This window comes from Rana temporaria, chromosome 6 (assembly GCF_905171775.1).
Source record: "Rana temporaria chromosome 6, aRanTem1.1, whole genome shotgun sequence".
Lineage (NCBI taxonomy): Eukaryota > Metazoa > Chordata > Amphibia > Anura > Ranidae > Rana > Rana temporaria.
In genome coordinates, this window is record NC_053494.1 from 149,720,395 (window position 1) to 149,741,137 (window position 20,743).

Sequence of the window (20,743 nt, forward strand, 5' to 3'; positions counted from 1 at the left end):
GTTTCAGTGTGTGCAGACGGTATACTCCTTTTTATTGTTGGCTTGCAGTTTCACTCTGTTTTGGTTTTGACTGTTTTTTTGTTTTTTAAGCTGATCCTGTGATTCCCAGAAACCGATGTGAATTACAATTTGTCTCTAATAGACCGACTCCTGCTGACTTTTCTTTTGAATTGACTTGAGTGATAAATTCACAGAAAACAACAAAATGTTGGGTCAACAGCAAGACCAGTTTTGTCTACAATGAGACAAAGGCAGTTTTCTTAACCCTTCAATTTTTTGCTTTAAACTGGCTATGTAAAATGTGGAGTTCCAGGCAAAAAGACGATTCTGTATTAAGCAATAGTACACTTCTATATATCTAAAATAATATATAATTTTTTTTTTTTGGGGGGGGGGGGTTTACTTTTGTCCTATGTCACTGCGGCAAGGTACGGCATTTTCAAAATGATTTGGGCCCTCCTTCCCCCTCTGCTGCCTTCTGGGACCTGTGTGTCCCCCAGAAGATGACAGGACCATTCAGATAGCGATAAGCGCATGCGCAATAGGCGACCGGCTGTGAAACCTGAAGGCTTTACTACTACTGGTTTCCCTTGCTAGCAATGCTTGCACATGGAGCGGATGGATGGATCGGCTTGGGGTGCGGATATCGCGGGCCCCCCGGACAGGCAAGTGCCCCTACATTAAAAGGCCGCAGCTACAGTATTTTGGAGCTGCTGATTTTTTTTTTTTTTCCTCCAGGCTGGAACTCAACTTTAGTGGCTAAAGCTGCCCATACATTGTTTAATTTTATTTTTTGGTTGATCGAAAAAATAAAAATAAAAACGTGTTCACACATATGAGGTGGGTGGAGGAATCCTCCCCGCTGAGCTATTGTATTCTGAGAGCCGGACTCCTCCGCTGTCAGAATACACTGGTTATCACTGCGCTAATTAAAAAAAAAATTGTATTGAATCTATTGATCGTCCAACCTGAACAGTCATACTGATTTGTACCACACCTAGAACAATGATAAATAGTTTTGTCTTTGGAAGTTTATTTAGCATACCACATCTTTTGCACATGGTACATTGGAAATGAATGGAGTTGTTCATGGGTGAATAATATACTGTGAAATGCAAATGCATTTCTCAAATTTTATATTTAACTTTTTTTTTTTTTTCTCGGTGCTGCAAATCCCATTATCACCTTGTAGAGTGTTTCAGAAATTAAGTCGCTGGTACTGTGTTGAAAACCCGTTGGGAAGTGGGTAGCTCGAAAAATGAAATGTTACTAATTATATAAACCGCCTTTTAACGATCAAAACTTATTGTGTGATGTGCTTGTGTGTGTTAAATGAAATAGCTTATTTCTACGTTATTTTGTGCGTGCACACACACGCGACTGGTATCTTGTTAATGTATTGCAAATGTTACCAATAATGTCTTATCTCTTGGAAGATTTCTTCATAACTTTGGTACATTCTCAGGTGAAGCTGCCATTGGTGATTTTGCATTTGTAATTGTGAGGCAGTTTGAAAAGTAGCATTTCAGAGGGTTGCCTAAATGTCGCCCTTTTCTCTTGCGTACTCTTCATAAACTGTTACCTCCTGATTGTATGATTGTCATCTAGTGATGTGTCCTTTTTGGTTTCTATTCTGGTTTATACCATGAGACTGTTTACATAGGAACACCTTCCAAGTGTGAGGGTTAGATAAACATTGCAGTATCTCAATGCCTCATAATGATAAGAAATTGCCTTCATATCTCAACACCTGTTTGATGCATGTTTGAAAAGCAGAGCGTAATACATGTCACTGAGGGAGCAGTGTGTGGAATGTCATTTGTGTGGATCTGTCTAACCATCCGCAGGAACAGGCAGAGATTTTAACAGTTAATGGGCAGGCTGAATGTACCAAGTTGATCTATCAATTAACGTGGGTACAGCCAGCCTGCCGGATTCTCTTGTGATTATTGCTATAGCTGCTAGTGATTATTGCTATCTTCTACCAGTGGGGACGGCTTCTCCTGCCAGGAGAAGACCATGGCCTGGCATGAGGGATTGCCACATCGGCACTAGTCTGTGTTGATGGGGGAATCAAGCAAATTTCCTTTCTGCAACCATTCTCTAAACTTGCTCATCCATGTCTTCATGGAACTTGCTTTGTGTACTGGTGTGCAGTCATGTTGGAACAGGAAGGGGCCATACCCAAACTGTTCCCACAAAGTTGGGAGCATGAAATTGTCCAAAGTGTTTTGGTATGCTGACACCTTAAAGCGGGGGTTCGCCCTGTTAAAAAAAAAAAAAAGTTTTTTTTTATTAGACAATTAAATTCGGCATCGTAGCGCGAGCTACGGTATGCCGGTCTTACATTTTTTATGCCCGTACTCACCGTGCTATCGTTGATTGAAGAATCCGGGGAATGGGCGTTCCTATGGTGAGAGAAGGTGATTGACGGCCGGCCCTGGCACGTCACGCTTCTCCGGAAATAGCCGAAATAGGCTTGGCTATTCACGGCGCCTGCGCATAGCCTGTGCGCAGGCGCTGTGAATAGCCGAGACCTACTCCGGCTGTCTTCGGGGAGCGTGACGTGCCAGAGCCGGCCGTCAATCATCCTCCCTCTCCATAGGCACGCCCATTCCCCGCGGGAGTCAGAATCTTCAATCAACAATAGCACAGTGAGTACGGGGATTAAAAATTTAAGACCGGCATACCGTAGCTCGCGCTACGATGCCGAAAGTAATGGAATAATGGGGTGAAGGAGGGTGAACTACCGCTTTAAGAGTTCCCTTCACTGGAAATAAGGGGCCAAGCGCAACCCCTGAAAAACAGCCCCACACAATTACCCCCCCCCTCCACCAAATGAGTTCGACCAGTACACATAGCAAGGTCCATTAAGGCACGAATGAGCGAGTTTGGGATGGAGGAACTTGACTGGCCTGCAGAGTCCTGACCTTAATCCGATCGAACGACTTTGGGATAAATTAGAGCGGAGACTGCGAGCCAGGCCTTCTCTTCCAGTTTTCGTGCCTGACCTCACAAATATGCTTCTGGAAGAATGGTCAAAAATTCCTAAACCTTGTGGACAACCTTCTCGGAAAAGTGAAGCTGTTATAGCTGCAAAGGGAGGGCCAAATCTATATTGGGCATTACGGACTAAGTCTGAGGTGACATTAAGTTCATGTGTGTCCCAATACATTTGACAATATAGTGTATGTTGGTGGCTGCCTCTATAGGAAAAAAATTAAAATGGGGGGGGGGGGGGGGTTTATAGCATTGCTATACAGATAGGGAGGAAAAAAGTATTTGCTCCCCTGCTGATGTATGTTTGCCCACCGACAAAGAAAAAAAGATCAGTCTATATAGTTTTTAATGGTGGTTAGGTGTGTGTGTGTGTGTGTGTGTGTGTGTGTTTTTTTTTTTTTGAACAGTGAGCGACAGAATAAAAATATCCATAAAAAAAGTTACCAAGTATTTGATCCCATCGACAAGATTTCTGGCTCCCCATGTGTCTTCTTTACAAGTAACGAGCTGAGATTAGGAGCACTCTTAAAAGGGGTGCTCCTAATTTCAGCTTGTTGCCTGTATAAGACACCTGGCCACAAAAGCAATCAATAGGATTTCAATCTCTCCACCATGGCCGAGACCTAAGAGCTGTCCAAGGCTGTCGGGGACAAGATTGTAGACCTACACAAGGCTAGAATGGGCTTCAAGACCATCGCCAAGCAGCTTGGTGAGAGGGTGGCAACAGTTGGTATGATTATTTACAAATGGAAGAAACCTAAAATAACTGTCAATCTCCTTCAGTCTGGGGCTCCATGCAAGATCTCACCTTGTGTAGTTGAGGAATCGGCCCAGACCTACACAGGAGAATATTGTCAATGATCTCAAGGCAGCTGGGACCATAGTCGCCAAGAAAACAATTGGTAACACACTATGCTGTGAAGGACTGAAATCCTTCAGGGCCCGCAATGTACCCCTGCTCAAAAAAGCACTGCCTGACATGTGTTCTTGAACATCTGAATGATTCAGAGAACTGGGGTGAAAGTGTTTTGTAGTCCGATGAGACCAAAATCAAGCTCTTTGGCATCAACTCAACTCTCCATGTTTGGAGGAGGAGGAATGCTGCCTCTGACCCAAGAACACCATGGAGGTGGAAACATTATGCTTTGGGTGTGCTTTTCTGCAAGGGGACAGGACAACTTCACTGCATCAAAGGGACGATGGACGGAGCCATGTACTGTCAAATCTTGGGTGAGAACCTCCTTACCTCAACCAGGGCATTGAAAATGGGGCATGGATGGATATTCCAGCATAACAATGACCTAAAACACACGGCCAAGGCATTAAAGGAGTGCCTCAAGAAGCACATTGAGGTCCTGGAGTGGTCTAGCCAGTCTCCAGACCTTGATCCCATAGAAAATATGTGGAGGGAGCTGAAGGTTTCGAGCTACCAAACGGCAACCTCGAAACCTTAATGACATGGTGAGGATCGACAAAGGGGAGTGGGACACAATCCCTCCTGAGATGTGTGCAAACCTGGTGGCCAACTTCAGGAAACTTCTCACCTCTTGCCACCAAGTACGAAGCCATGTTTTGCGAAGGGGTAAAATACTTTATTTTACTTATTAAAATGCAACTCAATTTATAATGTGTTTGAAATGCGTTTTTCTAGATATTTTTGTCTCTCTCACTGTTAAAATAAACCTACCATTAAAATTATAGACTGATCATTTCTTTGTCGGTGAGCAAACGTACAAAATCAGCAGGGGGGGGGTCAATAACCCCCCCCTCACTGTATAATCCAAGCTTTGAACTCCTATAGCTAGGGAAGTTTTGTGCTGTTCTACAGATTGCCTCGCCCATGTGCTTCTTACTTTTGTTAGATTATAGATACCTGAGAGGATTTCGCCATTGCTCTTCTGTGGCACTCTCAAATTACCAAATGTCAGGGGGTTCATGTGTCGTCTGCAGCCGGATGTTCAAATGGTCTAATCCTCTTCCATAAATATCATATATCATATAATCAGTCACTACATTTTTTTTTTTTTTGTGGCTTTTTATAATGGGGCTTTTGTAACCAATTTACAAGTCTGAAGCTGGGTACACACTACTACTCTCCCGACATTCAGCCTGTGTATATGGGGCCTTGGGAAGGCAATACACAGTTCAAATCTTGGGCGGTTCAGCAGGAACCAGTCGAGATTTGAACCATGTATGGGCAGACTGAATGTACCAAGCTGATCGATTAACTTGGGTAAAACCAGAATGCTGGGTTTTACCTGTAATCATTGCTAGTGGCCGGGAGCAAACAATGGCTCGGTGGGAGGGATTCCCACATTAACACTGTCTGTGTGTTGATGGGGAATCAAGCCAATTTCTTCAAGTTGCAGGAAAGAAATTAACCCCAGTGTATGGCTGGCCTAAGGTAAGCAAGGTTGGCCGGAGACCGTATTTTGAGGATGGGTTCACTTTAAATGTCAGCTATAAACATATTTTTGCTTTTATCGGCCAGGAAGATGTAAAGATTGAAACCCGGTGCAGAAACAAAGAATGGTACAGATGATTGCATGTTTCCAAGGATAACATTTTCCAGGCAAACCTCATGAGAACCAGGAAAATCAAGGGCACTTGGCAAATGTCTAAGCAAGTTATTGAATACAACACATTCTACTTTGACTGTTTTGAACTCCAGTGATTTATTTTTGCACTTTTTTTTTTTTTTTTTTTTTTCTGCCCATGTGAGACTTTTTCATACACCATAAATTATCTTTTGTGATCTTCACTTGGTAGGTCTTAGGTTGTGTGTGTGTGTGTGTGTGTGTGTGTGTGTTGATTCCCACAACAGCTGTATTTCTGGAATGGGTCATCAGCTGTTTACCATCCACGTAATGGTTATAGGTAAATTGAGGCTGTATTCTTCCTTTTGGATGCACCCTTTAGGAACCTTTTGTGAATATTAGTAGCTACTTCTGATGTACTTTTATTGTATGTATGAGATCTATTGATCCTTTTTTTGTGGAGCTCATTCCCTTGAGTTTATAAAGTCTGGTGCAGGCAGATGTCTCTCCTGCATTCTAAAAGGGGTGAAAAATGCTCCAAATTTGGCGGTCTAGAATATGTATGTGAGTTTGGCTCATGCTGCGCCACTATTAGAATGCATGAGACACTTTCACAATCTGTCCAAGCCAGTTTTTCTCTCTGTATGCCAAAAGAAAGTTGGTCCTAATTAGGCCCACTTTTACATTGTGTTGCACTGACTGCTCCAAAATTTTAAAGCTACCTGAATCTGGTGCACGAGTTGCTGTCGGGTACCAAAAGTGTTGCAAATGCATGAATTTGGTATACATTAATGAGGGATTAAAGCCAGAAAAGTGGCGCAGCAGCCTTATTGAATTCATCTTTGCCTTTTTTTTTATTTATTATTTTTTTTTTTTTTTTATAAATTTATTATTATTGAATGTGTATATGTGTGTGTGTGTGTGTGTGTGTGTGTGTATATATATATGTATATATATATATATATGTATGTATGTATGTATGTATATATATATATATATATATATATATATATTTATATATATATATATATATATATATATATATATATATATATATATATATATATATATATATATATATATATATATATATATATATATATATATAAATTTACATTATTATTTTTAGTTTGCCTAGACATTTTCCCTAACAAACTGTTTTTTTTTTTTATTTGCAGCTGCCTTTCATTTTTGGTTGGTTGACTGGACAAGCCTCTTGGTAGCCGAAAATGACTTCCTGAGTAAGCGGGCTCCCATAACACGATGGCTGCTCAGAAGATTCGATCTGCGAATGCCAATGGTCTGCCTCGTTGCAAATCGGAGGGGACACTGATAGACATTAGTAGCAATGCTCCTGACCAAAACCTTACTGATGTGAAAGGTGAGCCATAACTAGTACTAATTCTCTACATGTATAAGGGAGTCTTCTATGCATGCCAAGCGATTTGGAAAGTTCTATTGTAAATAGCAGGTTAGTTCAGCTGCTGATTATGACTTTGTGTGCACGGTCATTAAAGGAGAAGTCCAACCTGAGCTTTTTAGGCTGGGCTTCTCCTCTGGAACACAGGATTGCAATTAATTTTGCACTCCTGTGACCAGTTTTCAGTGGGGAGCAGTCTGAAGTATGCTCTCCGCTGACGTCACACAGAACAGTCGAGGCAGCGTATCTACTTCCAAGTCTGGATCCGCCAGCTGCCTTGATTGATGGCAGTCTCAGCGAGCTGCTCCTCCGCAGCTCATCACTCCAATGAGTGTGGAGGATTGGAGCAGGAGAGATGCTGACTGACAGTCAGCAGCTTTCCTCTCGCATCTGTGAAAACCGAGCAATCTGCGGTGTTCGGTGGCTCCGTTCTCAGTGCAGGTACGCCGGGGGACAGGCGCAGCATCGGTCTGATGTTCCATGCACCGAGGTAAGTATGAATCGGTGGATGGAACATCATTACTGATCCGCCCCGTGTGAAAGGGCCCTTAGGGCCAGTTCACACCAGACACAGTTCCGTACAGTTTTGTGTGCATTTTTTCTGCACTAAATGCATGCACAATGTTTTCCATGTATTCAAATCGCTCTAGTTCACACCACGCAGTCAGGTTCCGGTGCAGAAACTGACTGGAAACTAACTGCATGGTGTGAACTAGAGCCATTGGAATACATGGGGAAAATGCTGTGCATGCATTTCTGCTGAAAACAAATTTACCCGGCTGCTGAAATTTTAATCACATATTGACTTTTTATACCCGTCAGGGACTCTGGCAACGTGAAATCTTGGTAAAATTACTAGATCTATTAAACAGACATATTGTGTCCTGCTCCACTAATGGGTTCTCTGTAATGTAGAAGAAACTAATTGGGGGAGTCCAGCTGTGAGGGTGACCCCTTTGTTCTGACCTTCTAGGGGGCACACAAATTAGTGTGGGGAAATCTCACTGCGGTAATCCCCATATTTTTGTATCTAATTTTAACCCTTTGTTTGATATTGTGCCATTCTAAGCATATTAAGTGAATGAGCACATCACAAAGGACCCAATTTTTATTCATAAAATAAAGAGCTTGCTTTGGTGTGAAGAGAAGGTCAGTGTCCTTGTTTGTTCTTGCATTGGCTTCAAAGAGCTGCAGTTTCTGTACTGCAGGCCTGGGACTATCACCAAGGTCAATTAAAATACACATCAGCCCTTTTCTCATAGCCAGATAATTCACAAGAGATGTGCTTTTGGAAAAGTTAATGCTGTAGATACATGCATATTGATATGAGGGGGTCTGAAATAAATCCGCTTTTTCTCTTCGTGGTTCCTGTGAAAGTAATCTCGGTGTAGTACGTTTTCATTTTAGGATGCACTGTGGTACTAGGATGAATTAAAGAGGAACTCCAGGCTCCCCCTAAAAAAAATAAATAAAAAAAAATAAGATGAAAGTAAGCAGCTACAAATACTGTAGCTGCCGATGTACTAATATGATATAAGGGCACTTGCCTGTTCAGGGATCAAGCGATTTCCTCACCCGAACCGATTCTTCAATCTGCTTCGGGGGTAGGCTCCAGCATCTCTAGCAAGGGAAACTGAAAGTGAAGCTTCACAGCCTGTTTCCTACTGTGCATGTGCAAGTCGCTCTGTGCCTTGTGAATGGTCCTGCAGTTTTCTGGTGCTTGTGATGTGTCCCAGAAGACTGGGATGGGGGCCTGGGTGGCGGCAAACGTCTGGCTTGGATCACCTGGGCGATCTCGCCCAGAAGTGGGAGCGGGTACCCAGGGCCGTCTTAATAGCATCATGGGCCCCTGGGCAAAGTAATGCTTTGGGGCCCCTACAATGGAGACTGTGCAGGTAAACAGACATCAAGTAGATAGAAGGCAGACAAGCGGAGCTTCCCCTTTTCCCCAGATTATCCCCCCAGCACTCTGACCCCTCTATACCCCAGACATCTCCCCAGCACTCTGATCCCTCTACACCCTAGATATTCCCCCAGCACTGTAACCAGGGGTCAAGTCCTGGGGAAAAAAGTGTGGGAACTCCCACCCAAGATCCACTCCCCCACCAAAAAAAAAAAAAATTGATGCGCTCATATGCATAATTACTGAACCGTATGTGTTTTTAGTTTTTTTGTTTTTTTTCGAAAAATAAAGCAAGTTCTTTCTAAATCCTGCGATAACTTGCGGCAGACCTCCGCAATGTCTCCTGGGAACAATAACAAAAGCTCCCAGGAGACATTGCGGCACCGAGGAAGTGACGGAATATCCGCACACTACCCAATGAATCCATATACAGGAAGCGGCCTGTAACATAAAGGATTACTAAGGTTCGCCTGCCCCTGACAGTGACTGCCCCTGCATCGCCGCTTAGTGAAGGATTGGCTCGGGCGGCTCGGCTGCTCTAGTTCCTGCTGTTAAAAAAGAGCAGGAACTCCGTTCCCACGCGTTCCCGCAGGACTTGAGCCCTGACTGTAACCATATACCAATAGATACCCCTTGTATTGTGACCCCACTACATCCCTGATGCCCCCTACACTGTATCTCTCTACATCCTTGATAGCTCTAGCACTATAGCCACCCAAGATCCCCCAGCACCATTTTCCATCCATGTAGTACCCCCTGTTCCAGTGGAGATACAGTGCATGTAAACTTTTTTTCTCTGTGCCCACCTCCAGCACTGCACTCACCTATACCAATCAAGCATAGGAGGGAGCATCCCTCTGGCCATTCCAAGCTTTTCCGTGAAAACAGTGCTGGACAGCTGGGCTCACCATGACGCCATCCACAATTCTACTTCCACAGGTGGGCTTTCAGTGCTGCCGACTCGGCAGCTCTCACTCCAGCTCCTACCCCGCAGCCTTCGAGTTCGGAGCATTCAAGCTGCATAGGGCAGGGTCAGAGCGTCACTGGTGCGCCGGCCCTGCCCCTCCTTGCTCGCTGTGAAATGGGTATCGTTCTGCACCGCGTGGCGCACCGCTGCCAGCCTGCCTCCCCTGTGCATCCATCACTCTCAGTGCCATCATGGGGCCCCCAAATTTGGGGCAGCGTGGGCTCAATGACCAGATGCTTTGGGGAACCAAAGGCCCATGCAGCTGGGGCTCCTGGGCAGTGCCCAGGTGTGCCCTCTCTTCAAAACCAGGTAAACCCCCCCCCCCCCCAAAAAAAAGGGCCAAATGTGGCAGTGGAGGGGATGCAAACAAACGGAGCTTCCCCCCTTTGGGTGAAGCTCTGCTTTTAAAGTGGTATTAAACAAAAAAATGTTTTATATTGCAGCTTACCAATTATTAGATGTGGTGGCTTCATCAGTTTTCTTTTCATCTGGAGATCTGGGCCCGTGTAACACCACCTCTATTAGTGAGACAACTCTGGAGGAAATGCGCACAGAAAGCACAGCAGCATTGTTGGGGGGGGGGGGGGGGGGGGGGCGTTGGAGAGATTGGTGTTGAATGCGTTCAAAGATTTAGATGCACAAATTGAAACCAATTTCCATCTTGCACATTATAATCCGTTACAGCAAACTTTTTTTTTTTTTTTTTTTTTTCTGGGATAAAGGTAGTTTTTTGCACGAACAAATAAAATCTGATAAGTTTTAATCACCCCTGACAGTGTTGGGTGTTTTTGTCTCATCCATGTAAATTAATACATTCTACTGGAGGTTTTAAAAAAACAGACTTGTCGGTTGGATAACTAGATGAAAATAGAAAAAAAAAGCCTAAAAAGGGAAACTAATACAGCCATCACATCTCTAAGGATTTTTAAAGCTGCACTATAAGGTTTGCTCTTGGGTTTAACACTGCTTTAGGAAATTTTCCTGTTTTCTTCACTTCAGTGTGTTTTGTTCCTTGGTTGTTTCTGCATCATAAATACATTTGGACTTCATGTTCTATAAACTATGATTTCGAGAGATTAAGGCTTCCAATCATTAAATTACCCATGAAACTCGTTGGAGATAAAATAACTTGTACTCTTATTTCAAGGTGAGTTTGAAAAAAAATTGTACAGGTTAGTGCCGGTTCACACAGGGGCGACCTGTCAGGTGACTTAGCTGCCTTGACAAAGTTGCACTCCATGCATTGCAATGGAAACCGTTCTAAATAGGAGTGACTCAAGTCGCTCCGACTTAGAAAAATGTTCCTCGTACTACTTTGGGGCGACTTCAGAGCGGCTTGCATTGACTTCTATACACAATTAGTTTTGCAAGCGGCGCTGTACGGATGGCAGCAATACGAAGAAGGTTTGGACAGCTGCACTCCAAAAATTGTTTCCTTTTTTATTGTAAAATCAAATCGCAAAAAATACGCTGCCACAGCAAAAAAAAAAAACAGATAAAAAGCTGACGCGTTTCACACACTAACTCGGTTGCTTAATCATAGCTGTATGGGGCATCTTCAGACGACTTTGAAGCCCGCCCCTGTGTGAACCTGCACTTGGTGAATTGACCCTCTGACTTTAATTTCCCTTGCATGAAATTACCATTTTCTTCAGTTCTTCCATCAGCATTTCTCTAATTGTATTCTGCACAAACCAGTGCTATGTATTGGTATTCTAAAACATTGTAACTCTTAAATGTTAGGAATTTAAAGTGTCACCAACCTTCTGGTTAAAGGAAAAAATTAATCGAAGCGGGTATTAACTTGGAATAGTTTTTTTTTTTTTTTTTTTTTTTTAATTGCTCTCAGCCTTTCTCCTACTTACCTACTCTGTGCAGTGGTTTTTGCACAGAGCACTCCTGATCCTCCTCTTCTCTGTTCCACCGCCGGTGGCCTTGGCCCCTCCTGCCTGCTGAGTTCCCCCAGAGAAAGCAGATTGCTATGGGGCACCCAGGCAGGCTCACTCCTGAGCCACTGCTCTGCGTATCCATTTACACACCGAGAAGCAGCTCGGCCCTGTCCCATCTCTCTCCTCACTGGCTGACCGCAGCGGAGCCAATGAGGAGGCAAGAGTCCCCTCAATGTGCTCCTGTGCACATTGCTGGATCCAGATGGAGCTCAAGTGAGTATTAGGGGGGATGTGCACATGGGGTGTAATTCATTTTATTTATTTAGTTTGTTAACCATCCTACAAAAAATGCAGGATGGTGAAAACCTCAAGCCTTTAGAACCACTTTAAAGAAAAATTGCTCCTGACTGTGTTGATGGAGGAAATCACGAATGAATGATTGTGAATGATAAACAGAAACACAGTGCAGTCATTTATTGTAATGTGTAAATTTGATCATAATTAGTTGGAAATTTCCCAAGAACAGTAGCGCATATCTTTTAGACTGCAACTGCCTTTAAATGATTATTTGAACTGATAACATTTCTCAAATAGGCGTCTCCAGAGAATAATTATCCAACCATCTGGAAATGTATTCTTTATTTTAGCCATCTCTGAACATGTGTATGTCTAGAGTCTGCATGGTCAAAGGGTATTTATCAAATCCTCCCAATTTGGCCTATTGTAGACGAGTGAGGGACGGTAAATCACAAATACTTGTTACTAAGCAGAAATTCCAGCCTGAATATAAAAAAAAATGGCAACATCTACGTATGTATTTTAACCTCTTTCCACCCAACTCTTGCATCCCTTTAAGCGAGTCTATACAGACAGGAGGGTGGTGAATTGGACTTCCTGACGACATGACCATTGTGATTGGCTGTCACAATGGTCAAATGATTGGGAGTCAATCATAATGAAAGACCAGGGGGGGGGGGGGGGGGTTCTATAAATGCTTGGTCACTGTGCTGGGAGCGCACAATGAGTGTATTCGTAGCACAGGAATCTTGGCCATCTATGAATACATTGTGTTGGGGTCCACCCTCTTTGCCACTGCTTATGTGTTATGTGGGCACCAAGAAGTTAACACTCTGTATATGTCATGGAAGGATCATGACATCCACATCCCCCCCCCCCCCAAAAAAAAACTGAACAGGTTTATAACCCTCCCTTACTCTACCCCAGTGTTTATCAATTCCAGTCCTCAGGCCCCCCCCAACAGGTCAGGTTTTCAGGATTTCCATTACTTTGCACAGGTGATTTGATCAGTTTCACTGCCTTAGTAATCACCACAGCCTTTTCATCTGAGGGAAATCCTGAAAACCTGACCTGTTGGGGGGGGGGGGGGGCCTGAGGACTGGAATTGAGAAACGCTGCTCTACCCAAAGTGGCCAAAAAAAGTTTTGCTTTTAGTTACTTTAAATGCGTTACTGGCAGGGATCAAGTCCTGGGGAAATAAAAAGTGTGGGAACTCCCACCCAAGATCCACTCCCCCACCAAAAAAAAAAAATGATACGCTCATATGCATAATTACTAAACCGCAAGTTCTTTCTAAATCCCACAATAACTCACGGCAGGCCTCCACAATGTCTCCTGGGAACAATGACAAAAGCTCCCAGGAGACATTGCGGCATCGAGGAAGTGACGGAAAACCCGCACACTACCCGATGAATCCATATACAGGAAGCGACCTGTAACATAAAGGATTACTAATGTTCACCTGCCCCTGACAGTGACTCGAGCTGGGCATCGCCGCTTAGTGAAGGATTGGCTCGGCAGCTAGAGGCTGCTCTAGTCCTGCAAAGGGAACTGCGTTCCTGCTGTGAAAAAAGTAAAAGTGCAGGAAACTCTCGTGCCCACGGGGCGTTCCCGTAGGGACTTGAGCCCTGGTTACTGGCCTTTGCATTATAGCGCACAAAAATTGGCATTGGGTGACTTTACCCATAATGTATAATGATGCACATTATGCGCAAAATGACTCCTACTGTTTGGGGGCCCTCCCGCCTTTAGTGTTTGACAGGTCCAGGATCTTGTCTTTACAATGCTATATATTATCTTTACATATTTCTACAGACTTTTGCATAGGGACAGGGATCTGTAGCTCTCATATGTCTTTCTATCACTTTTATATCCATTAAATTATGCTATAAGCAGCTAAGTATTTTGACATTTTGCACAGCAGAGTAGGGACTGGCTGTAGAGGGATCACATATACATATGTCTTTTGGATTGGGCACAAACCTCTCACCATTTCTGCTGCTTAAAGTGGTAGTAAACTCTGTACTACCACTTGTACCTACAGGTAAGCCTATAATGAGGCTTACCTGTAGGTACTGTGAATATCTCCTAAACTGTGCAGGTTTAGGAGATATTCAGAGTGCATGCAGCTGATGACCTTATTGGCACATGCTCTCTGAAGGTCCGACTTTTTTTGGGGGGGGGGGGGGGACTTTTCGTTAGAGCCTGTTCACACTGCGGCGGCATGACTTCGGGGGCGACTCGGCAAGGCGTCCTGAAGACGACTTCAAAGGCGACTTGCAAAATGATTTCTGTATAGAAGTCAATGCGAGTCGCCCCCAAAGTCATACAAGAACCTTTTTCTAAGTCGCTCCTATTAGAATAGTTCTATTGAATAGAATGGGAAGCGACTTGTCAGGCGGCTGAGTCGCCTGACGAGTCGCCCCAGTGTGAAAAATGCAGCATGTTCTACATGCATGATGGTGTGCCCGGCTCTCAATAGAGCTGGTTCACACATCTCCGTGACGGCCGCAGAGCGGATTGCACAGAGAGGTCCTATGCGTCTTTGGCTCCGTCTTCAGGTCCGAATTCAGGCAAAAATTTGGCCCAGATTCATCCCTGAAACAGAGAATAGGGACACACTGCACCCCTGCTGTGAGCCACGTCTGCAAGAAGTGTGAGGCCTGCAGTTGTTTAGATTTAGTTCTGGATTCTTTTATGACGACCTGGATGAGTTCCTGTCATGCTCTTGCAGTAAATTTGGTGGGTTCGGCCACTCCTGGGGAGGTTCACCACTATTCTATGATTTCTCCAAATGTGGATAGTGGCTCTCGCCATGGTACGCTGGAGTCCCAGAGCCTTATGCCGCATACAGACGGTCATTTTTTGCGATGGAAAAAAAAATGAAGTTTGAAGTGATGAAAAAAAACGACATTTTTGAAACTTCATTTTCAAAAACGATGTAGCATACACACCATCGTTTTGAAAAATGATGAACAAAGTGACGGCACTCTAAAGGGGAAGTTCTATTCGCCTTGAGGCTGCTTTTAGCTGGTTACTTGTTAGTAAAAGACGATTCGCGCTTTTTTTTCTGTTACAGCGTGATGAATGTGCTTACTCCATTATGAATGGTAGTTTTACCTCCCGTCTCAAAACTTGCTTCTGGGCATGTGCGGGTTTAAAACATCATTTTTGCCCACACACGATCATTTTTTATGACACAAAAAATGACCTTTTAAAAAATGACATAAAAAATTCGAGCATGTTCGAATTTTTTTTTGTCATTTTTAAGAAGACAGAAAATGACATTTTGCCCACACACGATCATTTTAAATGACATTTTTAAAAATGTCATTTTATTTCATCACAAAAAATGACCGTCTGTACGCGGCATTAGGCTTTGTAACCCTTTCCAGACTGATGCATATCAATTACTTTGGTTCTCATTTGTTCTTTAATTTCTTTAGATTGCGGCATTATGTGTTGCTTTTTGAGATCTTTTAGCGTGCTTCACTTTGTTAGACAGCTTCTATTTATTTTATTTTAAATGGCAGGTGAAATTTAACTCCCCTTTGCAAAAAATGTGTTTTTAATTGGTTTATTCATGACTCTTTACATAGGGTTAGGAAGGTTTGAACATTTATTTTTAATTTTTTTCCCTTTTTAATACATGAAATCATCTAAAAACTGCATTTTGTATTTAAGTGTTAAAAAAATATGCGGGGGGGGAATAATCAGGAAGGGGCAAATAGTTTTTCACAGCACTTTGTGTTACTGTCACTTTAAAGTGCATTTTAAGGTAGTTTTTTTTTTTTTTTTTTTTTTAATAACCTGAAACCTTGTGCATCTCCTGAAGGAAACAGAAATTGGCTATATATACTGTCACTGTCTGTTCGATATTCCAGGTGCTATCCTACTTTTCATTCTTAATTAATTAAATATTCTTCTTTTATGACTTGTATTTATATAAAACAGTTCAAAGATTACAGTAAACATATTTGAATTCCACGGAATTTGGCCCTCCCTTAGCAGGTAATTTTTGTTATTTCCAAGTGAGATCAATTGACAGCACTTGTCATTCTTTGTTTCCACATATTTGGCTGCCTAGACTGGTTTATTGCTGTTTATTCTGTACATTAAAGTGTCATCTCGGCTAAAACTTGTTGGCTTTGTGAATCGAACAATGACCACTATCTTGCCGTAATCACCATATCTCAATAAAATTACAACTTCCATAATGGCTATAGCCACTTAAATTCTAAAAGCTTGAACCTAGAAATCTGGTGGATGACATTCTTGAGTTGTGTAAGAAGCTGGTGAGTGGCTCAACCCAACAGCACCTACCCAAATCTGAAATATCACTTTTTTGGGAAGGATGGCATTTTTAACCACTTCACATCCCGCCCATAGTCGTACAACTTCTACAGATGGGATCTCCCATCCTGGGTGGACGTCATATGACGTCCTGGGCTTCCCGACCGTCTAGGGGGCGCACGCCGCCACTTTCGCTCAGGACCCGGTGCGCATGCCCGGCGGCAGCGATGTCCGCCGGGCACCCACGATTGCCTGCGATCACGGCAGGACCATGGCTCTGTGTGTGTAAACGCAAAGATCCAGGTTCTGTCAGAGGTGAGGAGACCGATGTGTGTTCCCAGTACAGAGGAACACGCATCGGTCTCCTCCCCTTGTGAGTCCCCACCCACTACAGTTAGAATCACTAGAGAACATATTTAACCCCTTCAGTGCCCCCTAGTGTTAACCCCTTCCCTGTCAGTCACATTTGCACAGTAATCGGTGCAGTTTTATAGCACTAATCGCTGTATAAATGTGGTCCCAAAAATGTGTCAAGTGTCAGATATGTCCGTCGCAATGTCACAATTAAAATTGCAGATTGCCGCCATTACTAGTAAAAAACAAAAATGCATTAAAACTATCCCCTATTTTGTAGACGCTATAACCAATCCATATACACTTATTGCAAATTTATTTTTGGGGAAAGGACGTAAATTTTGTTTGGGTGCAACGTTGCACGACTGCGCAGTTGTCAGTTAAAGCAACGCAGTGCCAAATCGCAAAAAGTGCTCTGGTCAGGAAGGGGGTAAATTCTTGCGGGCTGAAGTGATAAAAGGGAATCATTTTATTACGAAAATAACGAATGAACAGCTTGAGTTAGAAACAATAGATGACATCGGGAATATTCTAAGTTCTGGACCCATTTAGCTTCACTGCACATTATGTTGCAGCCCTAGAACTGTGAGTAGGGCAATGGGCTTTCTTTAAACACCTCTTTGACAGGTGTTCTACTTGTTGGTTGATTTCCTTTATTTGCTGGGTAAGAGTTTTTTTTTTATCTTCTAATTGAAATTTTTATGTCTCCCTTTTTAGTGTTATCACCAAGCTCTTTTCGTGTTGATAGTCCTACGTCACTCGATAATGTTAAGGAAGTGGTGGCCATCAAGGATTATTGTCCCAGCAACTTCACCACCCTGAAATTTTCAAAGGGAGAACATCTGTATGTGCTGGACGCATCTGGTGGAGAATGGTGGTACGCACACAATACTACAGAAATGGGTTACATACCATCTGCATATGTGCAACCAGTCAATTACAGAGACTCTTGTCTGAGTGACAGCGGTATGATAGATGGACTGTTGGAAAGTGCTGATGAAGGAGTAAAGGAGATGGATCTCTTGGGTGATTGGACAGATTTTTTAAATCAGAACTCTGTTAAAACCAATAACAACAACCCTTTTTTGAAGCCAGCTGTGTCAAATCCCTTTGTCAATGCGCCTTTGATAACCCAAATGAAGAATGGTGATGATTCAGTAAATTCTGTTGATTTATTACTGTTTGACCCATTGGCTCCCCCTTCTGCTAGCTGTACAGAAACAAGTACTGATGTGTTCTTAGATCTGTTACCTCGTGCCAATGAAACAAATGTTGTTGAAGAGCCTGTCCCTGTCAGAAGGGACAACCCATTCTTCCGGAGTAAGCGTTCCTACAGCCTCTCCGAGCTGTCCATCCTCCAGGCAAAGTCTGAGAGTCCAGCCACGGGCAGCTTCTTTGCTGGTCTCAAGTCCCCAGCTCCTGAGCAGTTCCAGAGTAGGGAGGATTTCAGAATTGCATGGCTCAACCACCGCAAGCTGGCCCGGTCCTGCCATGATCTAGACTTGTTGGGCCAGAATCCTGGCTGGGGTCAGACTCAGCCTGTGGAGACTAGCATTGTCTGCAGGCTGGACAGCTCAGGGGGTGCCGTGCAGCTTCCGGATACAAACATTAGTATACATGTTCCAGAAAGACATGTAGCTCCAGGTGAGACACAGCAAATCTCCTTAAAAGCCATGTTGGATCCGCCCTTAGAACTCAATAATGACAAATGTACCACAGTAAGCCCTGTAATGGAAATCAAACTGAGCAACATGGAAGTGCAAAGTTCGTTAAGCCTAGAGGTAAAAGCATCTGTGGAAGTGCGCAATAATGTTGTTGGTCAAAATACAGTAGCAATAAAATGTTTGCGTAGTGATACTAAAGAAGGCCCATACAACTTGCTGCCACACTCCTACACATATGGAGACACGATTCAAGTAAAGCTGGAAAATCTTGAGCCAGTTATGTATATAGTGATGGTGGCTCAACAACAAAATATTGTGCCTCCTTGCAACGTCTGGGACTATATTAATAAAAGGATCACTGTTGGACTATATGGGCCTAAACATATTCATCCTTTGTTTAAGGCTGTTGTGGCCATTTTTGGTCATGACTGTGCACCCAAGACACTTCTAGTCAATGAAGTAGGCCAACAGACTCATGGGGCAGCACCAGTGACTTTGCATCTCTGGGGCAAACAACAGTTTGTGCTTCCCAAGCTTCAGGATCTCCAGATTTGCCTTTTCTCCAACATGACAAACTACAGAGTAGATGCTGGAGATCAGGGAAAGATTGTGAGAGGTTTCCAACTAAAGCTCGGAAAGGTTAGCAGGTTAATATTTCCCATTAGTTGCCATGATCCTGCACAACTTTCTGACTTTACACTGAGGGCGCAAGTTAGGGATGAATTGGGTAATATCTTGTCCCAATACTGTGTACAGACTCCACGGCCACCACCAAAAACTGGGCTTAAAACCACTGGACCAAGAAGATTTCTCAAGAAAAAAGAAGTTGCAAAGATTGTTTTGTCTCCCTTGGCGATCACAAGCAAATATCCAATATTTCAGGATCGACCAGTAACAAATCTGAAATATGGGAAACTAATAAAGACTGTGGTGCGTCAAAGCAAAAATCCATATTTGCTGGAGTACAAGAAGGGAGATGTGATGGCTCTCTTGAGTGAGGAAAAAATCAAGCTTAAGGGACAGTTGTGGACTAAAGAATGGTACATTGGGTATCATCAAGGAAAACTGGGCCTGGTTCATGCAAAGAATGTATTGGTAGTAGGCAAAGTAAAACCAAGCTATTTTTCTGGTCCAGAGTTGACCACAGGCGCCTTATTAGAGCAGATCTTGCGTCCATGCAAATTCTTAACATACATTTATGCATCAGTGAGAACTCTTTTAATGGAGAACATCGGCAGCTGGAGGTCCTTTGCTGATGCACTTGGATATGGAAACCTTCCTCTTTCCTACTTCTGTCGCGTGGAACTAGAAAGTGAGTCTGAACGAGTGGCATCTGTGTTGGAGAAACTGAAAGAGGAGTGCAATAACAATGAGGGAAAGGAAAGGAAATCATTCCAAAAAGAGCTGATTTCGGTAAGATGAGATACATGCTGCAATAGTTTGACTTGTTTTTATTTGTCCAGTAATGATTAATAATCTAGAACTGTTTTAATTCACGTTTAAAACCTCTGATCTCCACATGACTGGGGTAAAAACATGTGGCAGTGGTTAAATAATTTTTTTTTTTTTTTTTTAAAAAGGGGGTGCAAGCAATCTTTGTGCATGCTGCAGTATGTTTTAGTTAAAGCTGATGTCCAGGTTTACGTTCACATCTGGCCCAAAAAAACATCTCCTTCACTAACCTGTGTGCCCACTAGGCTGGACACTAAAAATTGTATGTAGCGTCAGCTACATGCAGTATACAGCACTGTTCTGGGTGTGGGACAAGACCTTCCTGCCTGTCTCACACCTAGAACAAAAAATGTCGGGCTGAGTGACACTCAGCCATTCATAGGCAGCTTTGTGTTCCATCAATGAATGCAAACTTTTCTCTGGCTAAGTTGGAGCCGCGGGCTCATAATATGAGCCTGCCTCTCCAACTTAGCCAGTCATAGGAACCTTTGTATTTATTAATATAATACAAAACTGGCTGAGCGGCACTTGGCCAACACTGTTTTGTTCCGGATGTGAGAACAGAAGATCCCATCTCACATCTGGACCACAGTTCTGTATACTGTATGTAGATGAGGCTACATACAGTTTATACCGTTGGAATGAAAATTCCACTATATGCTACGTATAATCTATGTCTCCTGCACTAATGAGCGCCCTTTTCAACCTTTTGGGATAATGCATCTTGGTAAAACACTGTTTCCCGAATCTTCCCAAGTAAATGGACATAACCACCGTCCTCACATCCTTGGCTCCACAGCCAGAGTTCTTTCTGGCGAGCCTGTGTTGTTTGTTCATAGTGGCCTGGATTCAAGAAGCAATTGCGCCTGTGTAACCATAGTTACACAGCGCAATTGCTTACTTGCAGTCGGCGTAACGAATGCTCCTGATTCAGGAACCTCGTTACGCCGACTGCAGCCTAAGATAT

The 20,743-nt window shown here is 43.2% G+C and overlaps 1 protein-coding gene across 1 annotated transcript in view; it reads left to right on the top strand.

Moving 5' to 3' along the window:
* Positions 1 to 20,743, top strand: part of SH3BP4 (SH3 domain binding protein 4) — a 70,423-nt gene that overhangs the window by 39,401 nt on the left and 10,279 nt on the right. Inside the window, exons 2-3 of the mRNA XM_040357560.1 lie at positions 6,716 to 6,918; positions 17,378 to 19,737. Coding sequence (XP_040213494.1) covers positions 6,801 to 6,918; positions 17,378 to 19,737 — 2,478 coding nt within the window. The 5' untranslated portion in view covers positions 6,716 to 6,800. The remainder of the gene's footprint in view (positions 1 to 6,715; positions 6,919 to 17,377; positions 19,738 to 20,743) is intronic.